We start from the raw sequence: 16,037 nt of genomic DNA, 5'->3' as shown, positions 1-16,037 counted from the left end.
ATGGCCTGGCCAGGAAGGGGGTGAAACACCCTGGTCTTCAAATGGTTAAAGTCTAAAAGTCTGTTTCTGGTAACACACTTATAGACTGTAATAGCGAGTGGGTCAGGTGACATATTGAGTTGAATGTAAGAAAAAGAAAAAATGTGATTGACCATTAGAGTGAAAAGTGGTAATATGTTCATTTGCTTTTTAAATTGGGGTTCTTTAAACAGATACCAGCTAACCAAAGTGTGCCCATCTACAAAGTGGAGCATTGTAATGTATGTAATGTATAGCACAGTACAGAGTTGAACGATATGGAATTTGTAAAGTGCAGCACAGTGTGCAAAGTGGAGCAGTATGGAATATAGAGTGTACATTGCAGTGCAGAGAGTGGAGTAATATGAAATTCAGAATGTGCATTGTAGTGCACCGAGGGGAGCAGTATGGAGTTTGCCATGTAAAGCACTGTCTACACAGAGAAGTATTAAGTCACTGCTCTGAAAACACTGCAACATTATATACAAATATAAATACTGATACATATATAATATACTGTGAATCATCTCCTCGAAGCTGTCTTATGAGGTGGTGGTAGGCCTCAGCCATCTTATGAGGTGGTGGTAGGCGTGCTGTGGGGAGGAATGGTCGCCGGTGCTCAGGCTGCAGTCTCTGCGGGAGTACACCCCGGGGCTGGGGCAGGGCGTGGCCGAGGGTGCACCCATATTTATCCTATACCTGCCAGTCCCCTATAGAGCCTGTACCATATGTGCCACCCATAGAGTCTATACAGTATATATATTGTTTCCCTGTAATTAGGCTGCCATGCTAGGCCTCGCAACCACCTAATTTGCCTCATTAGAGCCTGTGCTCCTGACAGCCCGCATTTTATTACTCGCACGCGCTCTTTGCCTTCTGTGAGCATCCACCTAAGTGTCAGCATTCTCTGCTACACATAAAGCTTTCAATTAGGAGTGGAAATTAGGGTCCCCAGCCCATAGAGCAGGGGTAGCAAACCTCCAGCCCTCCAGCTGTGGTGGAACTACAAAGCCCATGAGGCATTGCAAGATTCTCACAGCCACAGACATGACTTCCGAAGAGAGATGCATCATGGGATTTGTAGTTTCACCACAGCTGGAGGGCCGGAGGTTTGCTACCCCTGCCATAGAGTCTTGGCTCTGAAAGACCCGCCAAAAACTGTTAGTGTGGTGTTGTTGGCCTGTGTAGAGCATAGGTGGTATGGTGCCGGAGCTTCTGGAGAACTGTGAAGGCTATTTCAAGAGCACTGACCTGTACCACATGCTCGGGGCGTGGAAGACAGCTGCTGAGGTGGAGATCCGCTTCAGATGTCACAAGACTTCTCCGTAGCAAGCTTCGTGTGATGGTTGTTGCAAGGTTTGTATACTGGTTGTCGCAAGCTGCTTCTGTCCCTCAAATGTGCTTCAGTGTTTGGCTCCGCCCCCGGATTGCAACAGGGTTAGGCCTGTCAGGGATCACGTGACTGGGCTGCTCAGTCTAAAATGCCCGGGCCTATTTTTTGCCCCAGTCTGGCCCTGAATGGAGTAGAGTGTATTATCTACAACACAATGTGCAGAGAAGATGTTACATTTATATCAGAGATGTGTTCTTACGTTCTTTCAGATGGAGAACTTCTAATATGACATTTAAGAACCATCACAGAAGAACACAAGATGGCCAATGAGGCGCCAGTTTATTCCAATTTAGTTCTTGGGTTTAGATACACTTTAGAAGTCCTTGACACTATGGGGGTGATTTACTAACCTAAACACACGCACACACTAGGTGTGTGTGATTTTTACACAGCAAAACGTATTTATCAACCAAAAAGTCTCTAAAAGCATATTTCCACTAATGCCATATATGGAAAAATCATGCACATGATGCATATATAATGCTGCTTCACAGTTTAGACAAAAATGGTTAGCTCATGCATTTACATTCCTGCATTCATCAACGCAAGCAACACAATGTAGAGCTAATTTACACAACATCACCTTGCAATTCATGCTTGGCTTTGCACAACACACCTGCTGGGTGTGTACACACTACAAAGGTGTTTAGATTCCACCCATAGATCATGCTGGTAGGGAACACACTACAGAGGTGTATACATGTTCGTGGTGTGTTTATAAGGTTAGTAAATCAACCCCTATATGTCATTGGTTTCAACACAGCTCATAGAAATCGTTTTTTTTTGTTAGCTCCTGGGTAAAAATAAAGCAGATGTATATACAACAACATACCATACCCCGGAGATTGATCTCACCCTCATCTCACCATATACGTATATAAATAGAAGTGGCTTGGGTGTAATCTAGCATGCTGATCTGTATTAAACTGATATTTAAAAACACTAACAGGGCTATTCACTAAAGGGTGAAGAGCAGGGGCGTAACTAGAAATCACAGGGCCCCATAGCAAAATTTTGTATGGGGCCCCGTGACTTCTAGTTATACCCCTTGCAGAGCACACTCGAGATCCCACCTGAGGGTGAACTTGCAGAGCCCACCATATATTCTCTATGGTGGGCTATGCAGGGTCACCCTCAGGTGGGCTGGTCGCACTCCTTACCTGTCCGCCTCCTCTTCCTCCACGGTCGCTCATGGGCCCCGCCTCCTCCTCTGTCGCTGGGCCCGCCTCCTTCTTCGTCACCAGGCCCCGCCTCCTCCTCCACTGCCGCTGCTGGCTCTCATTGACTCTGTGGAGAGGAACGCACTGCTGCACAGTTACTGTCAGTGATCTGAACAGTGGCGTGTTCGTCTTCAGCCGCCAGTGAAAGCCACCAGCAGAGGATCCCAGGCGGCTCGCACGGCATCTGGCCGGGCCCCACTGTGCCCCGGGCCCCATAGCGGCCACCTGGGTCACTATGGTGATTGTTATGCCACTGGTGAAGAGTTTGGAGAAGGCAGGAGAAGTAAACATTCTAGGACAACATAGCTGATTTGGAAAAAGTCTCCAATTCAGCTCACTTTCCAGTTTAGCTATGTTCTCCTAGATTGTTCACTTCTCCTGCCTTCTCTAAACTCTTCACCCTTTTGTGAATAACCCTGTAAATTTGCTTCTGTTATATTAGCAGGGATCCCAACCTGAAATAAGTGATTTCAGGGAGGTGCGGTCTGTCAACACTGGGGGTGCAACAACAAGGAAGAGAGCACCCCCCTGAAATGATGGCAGATAGCAAAGAAGCCAATGCTTCCTTTGCTATCTGCTGTTTTTTTAGTGTTCTGACAGCTGCTGCCATCAGGAAAAAAAAAAACGGCATTGGAACTAATAGCTAGATCGCTATTGGCTATTTCAATTTGCAGTAGCCAATAGCAAGCTGGCTATTGCACCCGCTCTCTGCTGCTGTCAGTCAGCAGAGGTGGACTTGATGGAGAACTTCAGGTCCACCTCAGCTGATTGACAGTAGCAGTGGACCTGAGTGGCGGGTGTTTAAAATAACTGCTCTCTGTCCATTATTATTATTATTGCAGGAGTTAAATGTTGTGCCAAATAAGACATCTCAAATGAATGAAACAAAATGTATACAACTTACAGGAGTTTTAGGGACCAGTGGCGAGGGGTGAGGAGGGTGCAGGGAGTCACTTCGCCATTACATTCTTTGTGATAAGGTGGACTGTTGTCTAATACCCCCTTGAACACTGCTCCAATCAGCATCACTCTGAGCAAAGCAGTTGCTTATAGTAGTGTTCAAGGAAAGGGAGGAGAGTGGAAGATTGCTGGTCGTCTGTGAGAGCTGCAATCCTATTCCCATAATGCGGCCATCCCATTTACACTTCGCAAATAGACAAAAATGAGGTATATTCAGCATTGTACATTACAGTAATAAATTAGGACGGTTCAATTGGGCTTTAAGATCTGTATTGAACACTCCCAGACTAGAATTAAAGAGTGCTTAGAGGGTTCAAACTTTTGTAAATGTTTGATGGAAAAGGTGATCTGGAGCTCAGATTTTACAGTCTTGGCACTTATGTCCAATTTTCAGCCTAATGTCCTAAATCGGGTAACAGTACGAGCTCGTATAGAATGAAGTTCTAAAACCAAGGCACAAAGCATGGTAGCTGTGGCTACCTTGTACAAGTGTGGCTTCAGAAAAATACCTTCTGATTGGTTGCTGCAATTTGGACCTTGCACTTTGCTCCTTGAATTGGGGCCAATTCGTGTATAATGATGGCACAAAAAGTAGAAGCCTGTGATGTAAGGTCTGATGATGATCTCTGGTGGTAATAACTCGTATTGCAGCTACTGCCGTTCCCTGCCAGCAAAGAACAAAAGACTGACAATAATCACTTCTTCCTCTATCCAATAGAAATATATTTTTTCTTTATATATACACCTTATCCCGTAGCTCCTTTTTTCAGTTTGGATGTAGCAACAGTCAAACATTCTTTCTTAGTTTGGAGCCCCAACAGCTGGCCACTGTGGCCATCTTATACATTTGTAGCTTGGTTGTACGGGAAAATAAAGCTAAATGATTCCTCCCTCACCATCCACAGATCTATACTAAGTGAGGGCCACTGTTGACATCCTGCACTCCAAGTCTGCCGCTCTTGCGGAGGACAAATAGGAACAGTCATGGATGTCACATGTTCTGGTCCAACTCCATCCCCTGCTAGGGTTGTCACCTGTCCAGGATTGACCTGGACAGTCCGGGTTTTGAATGCTTTGTCCGGGTTTCATGGCAGCAGAAACCCGGACACAAGATGTCAGGCAGACAGGGGCAACCAAAATTAAGATAGGGGCTACTAGCCCCCCACTGAAAAAAGTCCTGACTGTGATATTAACATATGAATGGGTGGCACTATTTACATGTGAATAAGCCACGACTCATTCTCTAGTGTCGCTAGAATGTTCGGGTTTCGCTTGAAGAAAAGGTGGCGACCCTATCCCCTGCTGAGACGGAACAGGCAATGATGCTGTGAACTGGGATGTAGAAACAAACAGGTCCATCTGTACCATCCAAGTCCATGTCGAAAGACAATATGGTGTACTGAAGGCACTAAGACTTGGTCACTTAATAGGCAGGGGGTAGAATATGTCATTAAGCAAACCAGGGTCCAAAATCTATTTAAATACCAAAAAAATAAATAAATACAAAATCTCCTTAAAAGAGAAGTATGGGTTATGCATTTGGATCTTTATTGAACCTGTCACCTCCAATACAGGAGTTTGAGCACAGCACTGTGCTGGTTCTTCTGTGAAAGCTGAGATGGGAAGGATGTGAGTGCAGCTCTCCCGTCTCAGTGTTTATTCGGAGCAGAGCGGAGAATGGACGTTCTCCGCTCTGATCCCCATTGTGAACTACCTTGCCGTGCTCCCGGGTCCCCCAGAATGGCATGGAGGGAGGCGGCCAGCTGGGAGAGAGGCAGCCGGAGGTGGGGGGGGACGGGGGGACGGACGGACCTGCAGGCTTATTACAATTGATTATTGCGGAGATCACTTGTACAAAACAAGTGGCAGCTTCCCCGCTCTGCATTTAGCTCTGCTTGCCCGAAGCAGGGCTAAATGTAGAACAAAACTACCCGCCCTGCGGCTGTGCCGTCCCTCTACTCCCTACTGCCACGAGGCCTACATGGCCTTGTGGGAAATCCAGCCCCGACTCTACCCTACTCACACTAATCTGGCTCAGCTTCTGATGCAAACAACTGAAAGGTCTCAGGATGCAGGGTTGTATACAGTAGTAATCAAATTCACAGACACACATAAGGCTCATTTACATTTTTTATTTTCTTCCACTGCATTTATACATACAAAAATAACGTTTATTTTATTACTTTAAATCTCATTATCAGCTAAAAGGTTTTTTTTTTAAAGTGAACTTAAAGCTGCCAGTGATAGTGGATATACAGTCACTCCAGATAATGAAAAAAAGGTATTTTCTATATAAATGGAAACAACATTTAAAGTTCCATTCTTATGCTGCCCACACACGATACAATCTGATTGGACAATAGATTTACAAGTGATCATCTAATGTAAGGTCCAGCCTGACTGAATATTAATTGAACAGATTGTCTAGATAGGCTCTCACACTATATAGAGACTGTACGGAGCTTGTACAAGCAGATTGTAACACATGTGGACAGCTCTAGAAGATAAGTGCACCCAGCAAGGATGTCCCCCAGCTTTGGGAAGATGGCAGCAGGCTAAGTTGTCCACCAGCTTCTTCCATTCTATGAACTGAGATCTTTTCACCTGTGTTCCCTGCTCCACCCATCTGCAACTTCCAATACAAAGGAGTGTGGCACCCTCTGCTGGCTACTATGTGTAGTGCAGAGAACAAGGTAGAATGAGTCTCACTGGCTTGGCGGAGGGGAGGGCACAGAACTAAAAACACTGGAGGAGAAAGAAAAGTGAAGCCATTGTATGATAAGCTAAACAGCACCCACCCATAACTCAAACTGCTTCTAAAAAAAAGTCTAGTGGCAGGGCAATATTTACGTGCTGACTTTGGCAATGGTGTTGCAAAGGATTATAGGATGATACCAGTGCTATAGGTATCATTGGAAAGGTTTCTATTTGAAACTCAATAACAGACCCCTCTAACACTGTGTATTGACAAGCAAAGTAAATAGATCAGTTAGGCTGATAAGACACATGCCTAGGACCCTTAGGTAAATAAGGATCTCTGTGGATGGTAGCTAAGCAGAGATATATAGGGTCTCTACAGTGTGACAAGGCATAAACACAGCTCCATGCCTAGGACCCCTTGCTAAAACAGAAGACCTCTGGATAAAGAACTAACAGAAGCATTTGGCCTCTGGGTAGACCAACTGGGCACTTTTGCAGGGCCACCAGATATATGCCTAGGGTGTGGGTTGAGGCCTACATGAAAATGTAGGACCTTTGATTAAAGTGAGCTCTAAGTCAGCATGTATGTGCACAAGCTTTTGCAGGGCTGCCACTACTAATTGTCTAACCCCACAAACTTGCATGAGCCCCACCCTCTCATCACCAGCCATGCCATCGATAATGCCACCCATTATGAGATGCGCCTAAGAGCAGCATAACTCCAATGTAATGCAGAGGTTAGTAGCTCAGCTGTTATCCATTCTGTACAATGGTGACTTGCTGTACTACAAGCAGTGGCAGACTACATACAGGCTTCTGTGTAAAGATTAGAATTAGGAATGGACCCACTTTCACAATGGCACATAACATCTCCCAGGTTAAATGAGATTCATGACATATATTACACAGGGACATCAACCAATGGAATTTGGTGTAATGGGTTCCTCCACGTGGTTCTGGGTGCAGGGCCGCTATCTGCCTGGGCATGTGTCCAGCTGCAGTTGAGCTGCTATTGTCCTACTCCTCCATCATTCTGTGTGAGACAGCCATGGAGATATTCTGCAGGTAGAAGCTGAAACATTCCTCCCTCTCCAGTTCATCCTTGCTGCAGCAGTTCTGAGTGTCCTTCCAAGAGTCCTTCTTGGGGCCGCACATGGTTTTCATGAATTTTTCTTTCTGTAGCAACAATTAGAAGACGCAGGTCAGCATTAAAGGGAAAGTTTTGTGTATTTTTAGTGAAGGCATATAATAATGATTATGGCAGTGTAAATAAATACTTGATGAACCTTTCACATTTTCAAATGCTTGCTCATTCATCATTTTATTGCATCAAATCTAAAGATTTATAGATTCATTAGACGGAGCGATTAACATTTCTCAACACAACCCTAATTAATAATAGTCAAAAACTAAATTTTTTAATGTTTAGTCAAATTAAACAGAATTTTTTTTATACTATAATGTTTTTTAGTACATTAATAGGAGGAATACAGGTGTGGGCAGTGCCGAGGGGTGGACAGAAGAGGGGCTACCTTGGGTGCTTTAGCAAAGGGGCGAGCACAGGACCTGTACTAGTTTGCTGCTCACGTTGGGGTGGGGGGGCGGCACGCTTTGGCCTTTCCACCCTAGGTGCTAAAGGACATTGTCCTAACACTATGAGGGACCAAGAAGCTTTAGTCTAGATATTGGACTGTACAGTCAGATGTTAGGTAGTCACTGGGATTAATTGTACTGTTTAAATCTTGTGATGCGAGGGCGGGCAGGTGCCCTGCATCACAAAGTTGAGTTAGATTTCAGATGTAGTTCTTTGTAGTTCTCTGTAAGAAATTGTGACACTGAAGCAGCGCTGAGCTCCAGTAATGCTTTATCGAGAGAATGGGAGGTGGTAACATCTGCTGTCTCAGTAGTATAGAATGGTAATCACTCTTGGTGGTTTGTCCCAGCTTTCCATCACTAAGATCACCTACTATTAGGGATGTCTTGATACCACTTTTTGAAGGCCAAGTACAAGTACTTTTCCTCAGGTACTTGCTGATACCAATTACCAATACTTTTTCTTAAAGGGACATGTGACATTTTTTCTTAAACAATACAGGCTAATTTTAGGGCAGTTTCTCACCAGGGCTAAATACAAATGTCACCAGAGCTGAATACGTGTCACCAGAGCTGAATACAGATCCCACCAGGCTGCGTGCCAATCTCACCAGGTCGGCATGTGAATCTCTCAAGGGGCTCTGCAGGCAGCTGCCTATGCTGATCGGGCGGGTGCCGGCCTGAAATGGTGGGTGGAGAGTTGAACAGGCGAGTGCCGGCTCTGGGGCTGTACGTGCGGTATTGGGTTGTCCATGACTGTGCCTGCGCCGGGAAGGAGGAGATATACCTAGATAGGCACTGCCAAGGACAGCTACTGTCAGGTCCCCAGCAGGCTGCCTGAAGTTCCCACAAGCGCGGGAACTAAGACAGCCGCTGGGGATTAAACATTTTAAAGGGCCGGTATCGGCCTTCAGAATCGGGCCATTTTTCACAAGTACTCGTGAAAATGCCCGGTATTGGCACCGATACTAGTATCGGTATCAGGAAATCTCTACCTATTATATTTAAGCCCTGAGGAAGGAGGAGGTCTTTTAGCCCCTGAACGCGTTGGATATTCTAGGTAGTCTTTCTGAAACCAATACCAATATTAAAGGTTTTTGGACTATCAGACTGTTTGACACTCTCATTAGATTTGATTAAAGACCTTATAACTCTTTAGGGCATGCTGATAATAATTTCAACAGTGATCCATTCCCTCCATGTATTCTCACCTGCTCTTGTGCACATAACAGTTTCTTGTCCTGGGGAAGGCTGCAGCAGGAATCTTTAAGGCCAGATACCAGAAGAGGCAACTGTTTCCTGGAATAAAGGAAAACAAGCACAGTTAAGCACAATTGGGCTTATTTAATAGGACAACGGATGACACAAGAAGGAAGAGTACAAACAGTATCCAGTCAGATTGGTGCAATTACTCCTGTGAATGATCAATACTGCATGGCTATGGTTTACTGAAAGTTTCTTTATTACAACCTAATCGGAGGTATATTATAAGTAAAGTGGACTTTAGTGGACTTGGCATGGCATCATAAGGTTTATTGTTTAGCTGAGATATTGTCACTGGTTTAAATTTCTGATATATTCCTATGGAAAATCCAGGATGCAGGGTACAGAAACACTCCAAACTTATAGATTTAAATTCCTAAACAGGAACAGCCTCATTGAGTAGTGTTTAGGTTGTGGAGAGGGCTGGCGCACTGTGAGGACTTACAGCACCAGAAAAACAAAAATTACCAGATATGGTTATCCAACCGGTCAATTTACGCTCCCTGATGAGCCTCAACCAGCCATAGTCCAGCAGTGTTGAAACTACAATTCCCAAAATGCACCTGCCTCTGGCAGCCATACCTGTGGCAATCAATCAATCATGGCATCTGTAGTTCCACAATAGCTGGAGTGCCAGGGCTGTCAACCCCCTACATTGGAATATGTGTTCTGTATGTTGTTGGCCAGCTGCCATTTAATGTCTATGAGCACCAAAGCACAGAGTGATCAGTACATTTGATCATTCTATCAGAGCTCATCAGCAAGTGTGAAGAGAGGAAAAAATATAAAATCTCTTTAAATGGTTTGTGTTGGTGAAAGCATACTAGTCCCTGGGTAGTAAACAGTTTAATATAGTAAGCAGAGGAGACGTGTAACTGAAACTGTGCAATGAATACACAGTATACAGTTTATTATAAAGTGCCAAGTGGATAGTTTGGTTATACACAGTTATAAATATATCTCGATTTTGAGTAGCTCCAATGCAATGTGATTGACCGAATTCTGTAGTATGCCATTTAGTCCACAAGGTGGCAGTATAACCCAGTATTTTGACTGACAAGAGCCAGAGATGAGATGGACTGCTATACCAGGCCCAACTGCTTTGGAGCCAGAGATGAGATGGACTGCTATACCATGCCAACTGCTTTGGAGCCAGAGATGAGATGGACTGCTATACCATGCCCAACTGCTTTGGAGCCAGAGATGAGATGGACTGCTATACCAGGCCTAACTGCTTTGGAGCCAGAGATGGGATGGACTGCTATACCAGGCCCAACTGCTTTGAAGCCAGAGAATACATTTTAAAAACCCTTAAATCCCTTCTGATGTAAACCACTTTGGCCAGAAGAGTAACCCTGGTTAAAGGGTCAGTTCACCTAAAAGTGATATTTTTACTTTAGATAGAGCTTGGTGCACCGAGTCAGCCTCTGGCTTTCTATATGTCTTGGGTACTCTAGCGAGATCTCCCTGCTATAATCCCTGACTTTGTTACTGCCCTCCTGGGAGTTTGAGGTGTTCCCATTAAGAGCAGACCCAGGAACTGCTCTCAGAGATCTCACATTATATATATATATATATACTGTATATGAAACTGCTGGTTTTAACTCTCCAGCATCTACCAAACACTGGAATATCAGTTTTGGGTAAAAGGATCCTTTAAGAAGGGATAAAAAGCCAACAAAATATGAATAGTCAGAATTAAGTGTAACAATTTTGGGGGGAAAAAGCTACATTGCAGTGTCGCTCATTGTTCACAAATCGCGAACATTTTTCTAGAAGACAACTACCAAGGACAAGTCTTGAGAACTAGGACTGTTCCTCTAAGAACATCGATCATTATGGTGGTTTGGTGAGCTATGTACCGAACATTACGTACTGTTTGGTGAGGAGCTTGGACTCTGCGCAAACCTTCTCCAAGATGCTCTCTGTGATGTTGCCGAGGTTCAGGTTCTCCACCTCTTTGTCATATTCTGGGAAGGGAGCCTCACTGGCAAAACAGTGGAACATACTGGCTTGGTCTTTCTTCTTACAACATTCATAATGCTTGCTCTTCACTTCCAGCTCTTTGGTGCAAAACTTGGACACAGCCTTCTGCCACTATATGACACACAAAAAAGACGTGTAAAAATTATATCAAAACACACAGCACAAAGTGCTACCATATTTGCTATAATCATAGGACACTTGCTTGTTCCTGACAAGTTTGTGAGTGTCATGTGGTGGGTGAAAGTCTTCATAGGTTTTGGAAATGCAACAGCATATACTGAGATGTCTTTTGAGCTGTAGATGGCACTGAAGTGCAATGTTAATCTCTATGTGCGTGCTTATCTATGATACACGGGAAGTTGTTTTTTTTCCTTAATGCTTTTCCTCACAATGCCATATACAGTACATACGTCTAAGCAAGAAAACTTAATTTAGCATTCCGCAAGATGGTAGTGCTTCATCTAAACACAGAACCAACAAGTTATGGGCCCAGGCACTAAACAGAGCACTGCAAGTCAACAAGAGCCGCATCCAAGCTACTGAAAGATGGCAAGCAGTTCACATATGAATCACAAAGCTCATCAATAGGAACTCTAGAGCTCCAATTATTGATGTTTCTAGATATAAAAAATGCTTCTTATTCTTGGCTGAAGCCCTTATAGACAAGAGATGGGTGTACATTGTACCTCATGTTCATTTGTTAAAAATTCCCAAACCAGAGGCCTGTTTGCTAAAGGCAGTGTGGGGACAAGGTGAAAAGGTCAAAGCATTGGTCCCACACAGGGGCCCTTTGCCACTGTACCTCTCTTTACAAACACAGTGGACCAAATAAACTAAATTTTCGGCGCACCGACAATAGTTTATTTGGGCCTAGCGAGTCAAAATCATAAGATCAATATGTTTTGCCGTTCCTGAGGCAAGACATTTTGTATTGTTAACTTGGTTGTATACTTAAAAGTAGATATTATTTACAACTCAAAGTGTGTGTTTGTATCGTCTAAAAACCTTACAATTTAAAAACAAAAGGCATTTTATGTGATTGTGTCACTGACCCCGCGATGTGCACAGGCCACATCTTCAGTCTTGCAGCACTTTTTCAATTCACTCTCTGCCCAGTAGATGGCTTTAGCCCGACGTACGTAGTGGCCAAACCCGCTGTTGGGCAGTACATCTTCAGTGTACAGCGGGCGGTATTTCCTCAGTTTGCAAATGTTCTGGATGTTGCTGGTTTTGGGCTCGCCTGGTGGGAAGGCCAAGTCGGAAAGCTTGTACTTGCCCTCTGGGTTATCAAGGCAATTAGGTGAGTGAGATGAACAAGACTTCAGGCTTCGCGGCCTGGGCAAGGATGGGCTGTCTGCACCGCCGACCTCCAGCAGGGGGGCAGAGCTGATGTAGTTGGGGTTTGGGGCCTCAGCGCTGAAGCAGGGCTCCCTCTCTGCACCTCTCTTCTTGCAGCAGTGATAGTGACTGGTCTTTACTGAAAACTCCTCCGTGCAGAAATCGTCCATGCCATTCTTCCACTAGAATAGAGAAGTTTACATTACTGCAACTTAGGGAAACGCTAACCATTTTTGGTCAGTTTTACTGTGCATTCTTTTTTGAGAGTTTATAAACTGATGTTTATTTTTTGGTATACGTCTTTATTTTACGTATAATATGTGGCAGCAAGTTTGTGGACATCTGACCATCACACCTGCAACTATATAAAAGTATGGTTGAGTTCAGGTTTTTCTGTTCCTGAGTGCTACAGCGTACAAAGACATTTTAAAAAATGTTGAGCCTCCGACCTTGTGGTAACACCTCTTCAACTGCTCATTAACACAAATATCTAATCAGCCAATCACATGGCAGTAACTCTATACATTTTGGCACGTAGACATGGTCAATGTGGTCTGCTGAAGTTCAAACTGGGCATCAGAATGGGGAAGAAAGGTGATTTAAGGGACTTTGAGCATGGCATGGTTGTTGGTGCCAGACGGGCTGGTTTGAGTATTTCAGCAACTGCTGATCTATTGGGATTTTCATACACAACCATCTCTCGGGTTTACAGAGAATGGTCCGAAAAAGAGAAAATATCCAGTAAGCGGCAGCTCTCTGGGAAGAATACCTTGTTGATGCCAGAGGTCAGAGGAGAATGGGCAGACTGGATCAAGCTGATAAGACAGGCAACAGTAACTCAAATAACCACTTGCTACATACGAGGTATGGAGAAGAGCATCTCTGACACACATTGAACCTTGAAGCAGATGGGCTGCAGCTCACACCGAGCGCAACTTCTGTCAGCTAAGAACAGGAAACTGAGGCTACAGTTTGCATGGCCTCACCAAAATTGTAAAATAGAAGATTGGAAAAACGCTGCCCGGTCTAATTAGTCTCTATTTCTGTTGCGACATTCGGATGTTCGGGTCAGAATTTGATGTAGACAACATGAAGGCATGGATCCATCCTGCCTTGTATCACTGGTTCTGGCTGGTGGAGCTTCGCATCATGGATGTGCAGCTGACAAATCAGCAGCAACTGTGTATGGACAGTTGGACCAAACAGTTGGACCAAACTCACCTTGTGGAATCAATGCCACAAAGAATTAAAGCAGTCCTGAAGGCAAAAGGGGGTCCAACCCGGTACTAGCAAGGTGTACCTAATTGAAGTGGCCAGTGAGTGTACACTCCTGCTCAAACCCTGTGGGTGCCTCTACTGCTTTCTGTTTGGCTACTGATGTTATTTTGCTCCAGTGCACCCCGGCAGATACTACCTGGACAGTGTGCAGTGACTTACGATTCAATTTATATGCGGTATAATTGTCAGAGCATAACAGAACTGGTCTACAGGAGTTGACTCATGTAACTTTTTTGCTGCTGACGCATGTGTGCTATAACAAAAAATTAAACAAAAAACAAAAAGGTCATGGCTGCCTATTTACCACATATGAGTGGATGAGCATAAGGGAAACTTACCACTTCCAGTGCGCAGCGCAGTTTCTCAGATTGACTGCAGCACCTGGCGTATCCCTCCTCCACGCTGTTAATGGCGTTGCCTTGTCTGCTGAGGTGGGAGAACCCCGTCTGAGGGAGGTTCTCAGGACCGTATGTCACTATGGTGCGCGTTTTCCTGCAGATATTGGCAATGTTGGCTCTGGTTGGTTTCCCTGGAGGAAAATTGTCCAGGTTTCTGTTCGAGGCCGATATGGGCCTTCTGCCACGTGGTGACAATACTGGTTCACCCCGGATCAGGAGGGGAATGCCAACTACATGAAAACACAAGAGATAGGTTCATTACTAGAGCACACATGTTACATGAATACCAGTATAATACGGCCACCAAGTCATAATATGAAGATAAATGATAATACTAAACATCCACAGACTCGCCTGCTATACTATGCAATCACAGATTCATCAGCGACATACAGTAGATGACATCTCTAAATATTACTTTTATTGATGCATCACGAAGCCACAGTCATGATGTCGCCCTGATGAAGGGACCCTGCACGGCCCCCGAAACTTTGGCTTCTTGACCCATGTGATGCATCAATAGACCCCACACGGACCCGAAACGTTGGCTTCTTGACCCATGTGATGCATCAATAGACCCCACACGGACCCGAAATGTTGGCTTCTTGAACCATGTGATGCATCAATAGACTCTGCACAGAACCGAAACGTTGGCTTCTTGACCCATGTGATGCATCAATAGACCCTGCACGGACCCGAAACGTTGGCTTCTTGACCCATGTGATGCATCAATAGACACTACACGGACCCGAAACGTTGGCTTCTTGACCCATGTGATGAATCAATAGACACTGCACGGACCCGAAACGTTGGCTTCTTGAACCATGTGATGGATCAATAGACACTGCACGAACCCGAAACATTGGCTTCTTGACCCATGTGATGCATCAATAGACCCCACACGGACCCGAACCCTTGGCTTCTTGAACCATGTGATGGATCAATAGACACTGCACGAACCCGAAACATTGGCTTCTTGACCCATGTGATGCATCAATAGACCCCACACGGACCCGAACCCTTGGCTTCTTGAACCATGTGATGGATCAATAGACACTGCACGAACCCGAAACATTGGCTTCTTGACCCATGTGATGCATCAATAGACCCCACACGGACCCGAACCCTTGGCTTCTTGAACCATGTGATGGATCAATAGACACTGCACGAACCCGAAACATTGGCTTCTTGACCCATGTGATGCATCAATAGACCCCACACGGACCCGAACCCTTGGCTTCTTGAACCATGTGATGGATCAATAGACACTGCACGAACCCGAAACATTGGCTTCTTGACCCATGTGATGCATCAATAGACCCCACACGGACCCGAACCCTTGGCTTCTTGAACCATGTGATGCATCAATAGACTCTGCACAGAACCAAAACGTTGGCTTCTTGACCCATGTTATGCATCAATAGACCCTGCACGGACCCGAAACGTTCGCTTCTTCAACCATGTGATGCATCAATAGACCCTGCACGGACCCGAAACGTTGGTTTCTTGACCCATGTGATGCATCAATAGACACTGCACGGACCCGAAACGTTGGCTTCTTGAACCATGTGATGCATCAATAGACACTGCACGGACCAGAAACGTTGGCTTCTTGACCCATGTGACGCATCAATAAAAGTGCCATGCTTTTTGCACATTACAAGTGAGTGCTGGTGACTTCTATCTTCATTTGGACTGTAGCACGGCGCCATCCGTGTCGTCACAATCGAGCACCAACGAACATTTCTTTTGGTTCAGGCGCTGTATGGTGTGCAGGTGATTCTCTAACGTTATCTCTAAATATTATACACCTGACATCCTACAATTGCAGTTCTTGACCAACAAAGCGCCCAAGACATAAAGAACCTACAGATCATCTGACTGCAACGT

General features: G+C 44.9%; 1 protein-coding gene across 1 annotated transcript in view; it reads right to left on the bottom strand.

The window, feature by feature from the left end:
- Positions 1 to 7,095: 7,095 nt before the first annotated feature.
- ECM1 (extracellular matrix protein 1) overlaps positions 7,096 to 16,037 on the bottom strand; it is a 50,122-nt gene continuing 41,180 nt past the window's right edge. Inside the window, exons 2-6 of the mRNA XM_018559897.1 lie at positions 14,088 to 14,377; positions 12,186 to 12,653; positions 11,024 to 11,244; positions 9,096 to 9,183; positions 7,096 to 7,467 (exon numbers count right to left, since the gene is read on the bottom strand). Of these exons, the coding sequence (XP_018415399.1) occupies positions 7,309 to 7,467; positions 9,096 to 9,183; positions 11,024 to 11,244; positions 12,186 to 12,653; positions 14,088 to 14,377 (1,226 nt within the window). The 3' untranslated portion in view covers positions 7,096 to 7,308. The remainder of the gene's footprint in view (positions 7,468 to 9,095; positions 9,184 to 11,023; positions 11,245 to 12,185; positions 12,654 to 14,087; positions 14,378 to 16,037) is intronic.

This window comes from Nanorana parkeri, unplaced genomic scaffold, assembly GCF_000935625.1.
Source record: "Nanorana parkeri isolate BGI_ZX_2015 unplaced genomic scaffold, ASM93562v1 scaffold420, whole genome shotgun sequence".
Taxonomy (NCBI): domain Eukaryota; kingdom Metazoa; phylum Chordata; class Amphibia; order Anura; family Dicroglossidae; genus Nanorana; species Nanorana parkeri.
Note: the sequence above shows the minus strand (reverse complement) of the source record. Positions and strands in the feature narration are given on the sequence as shown.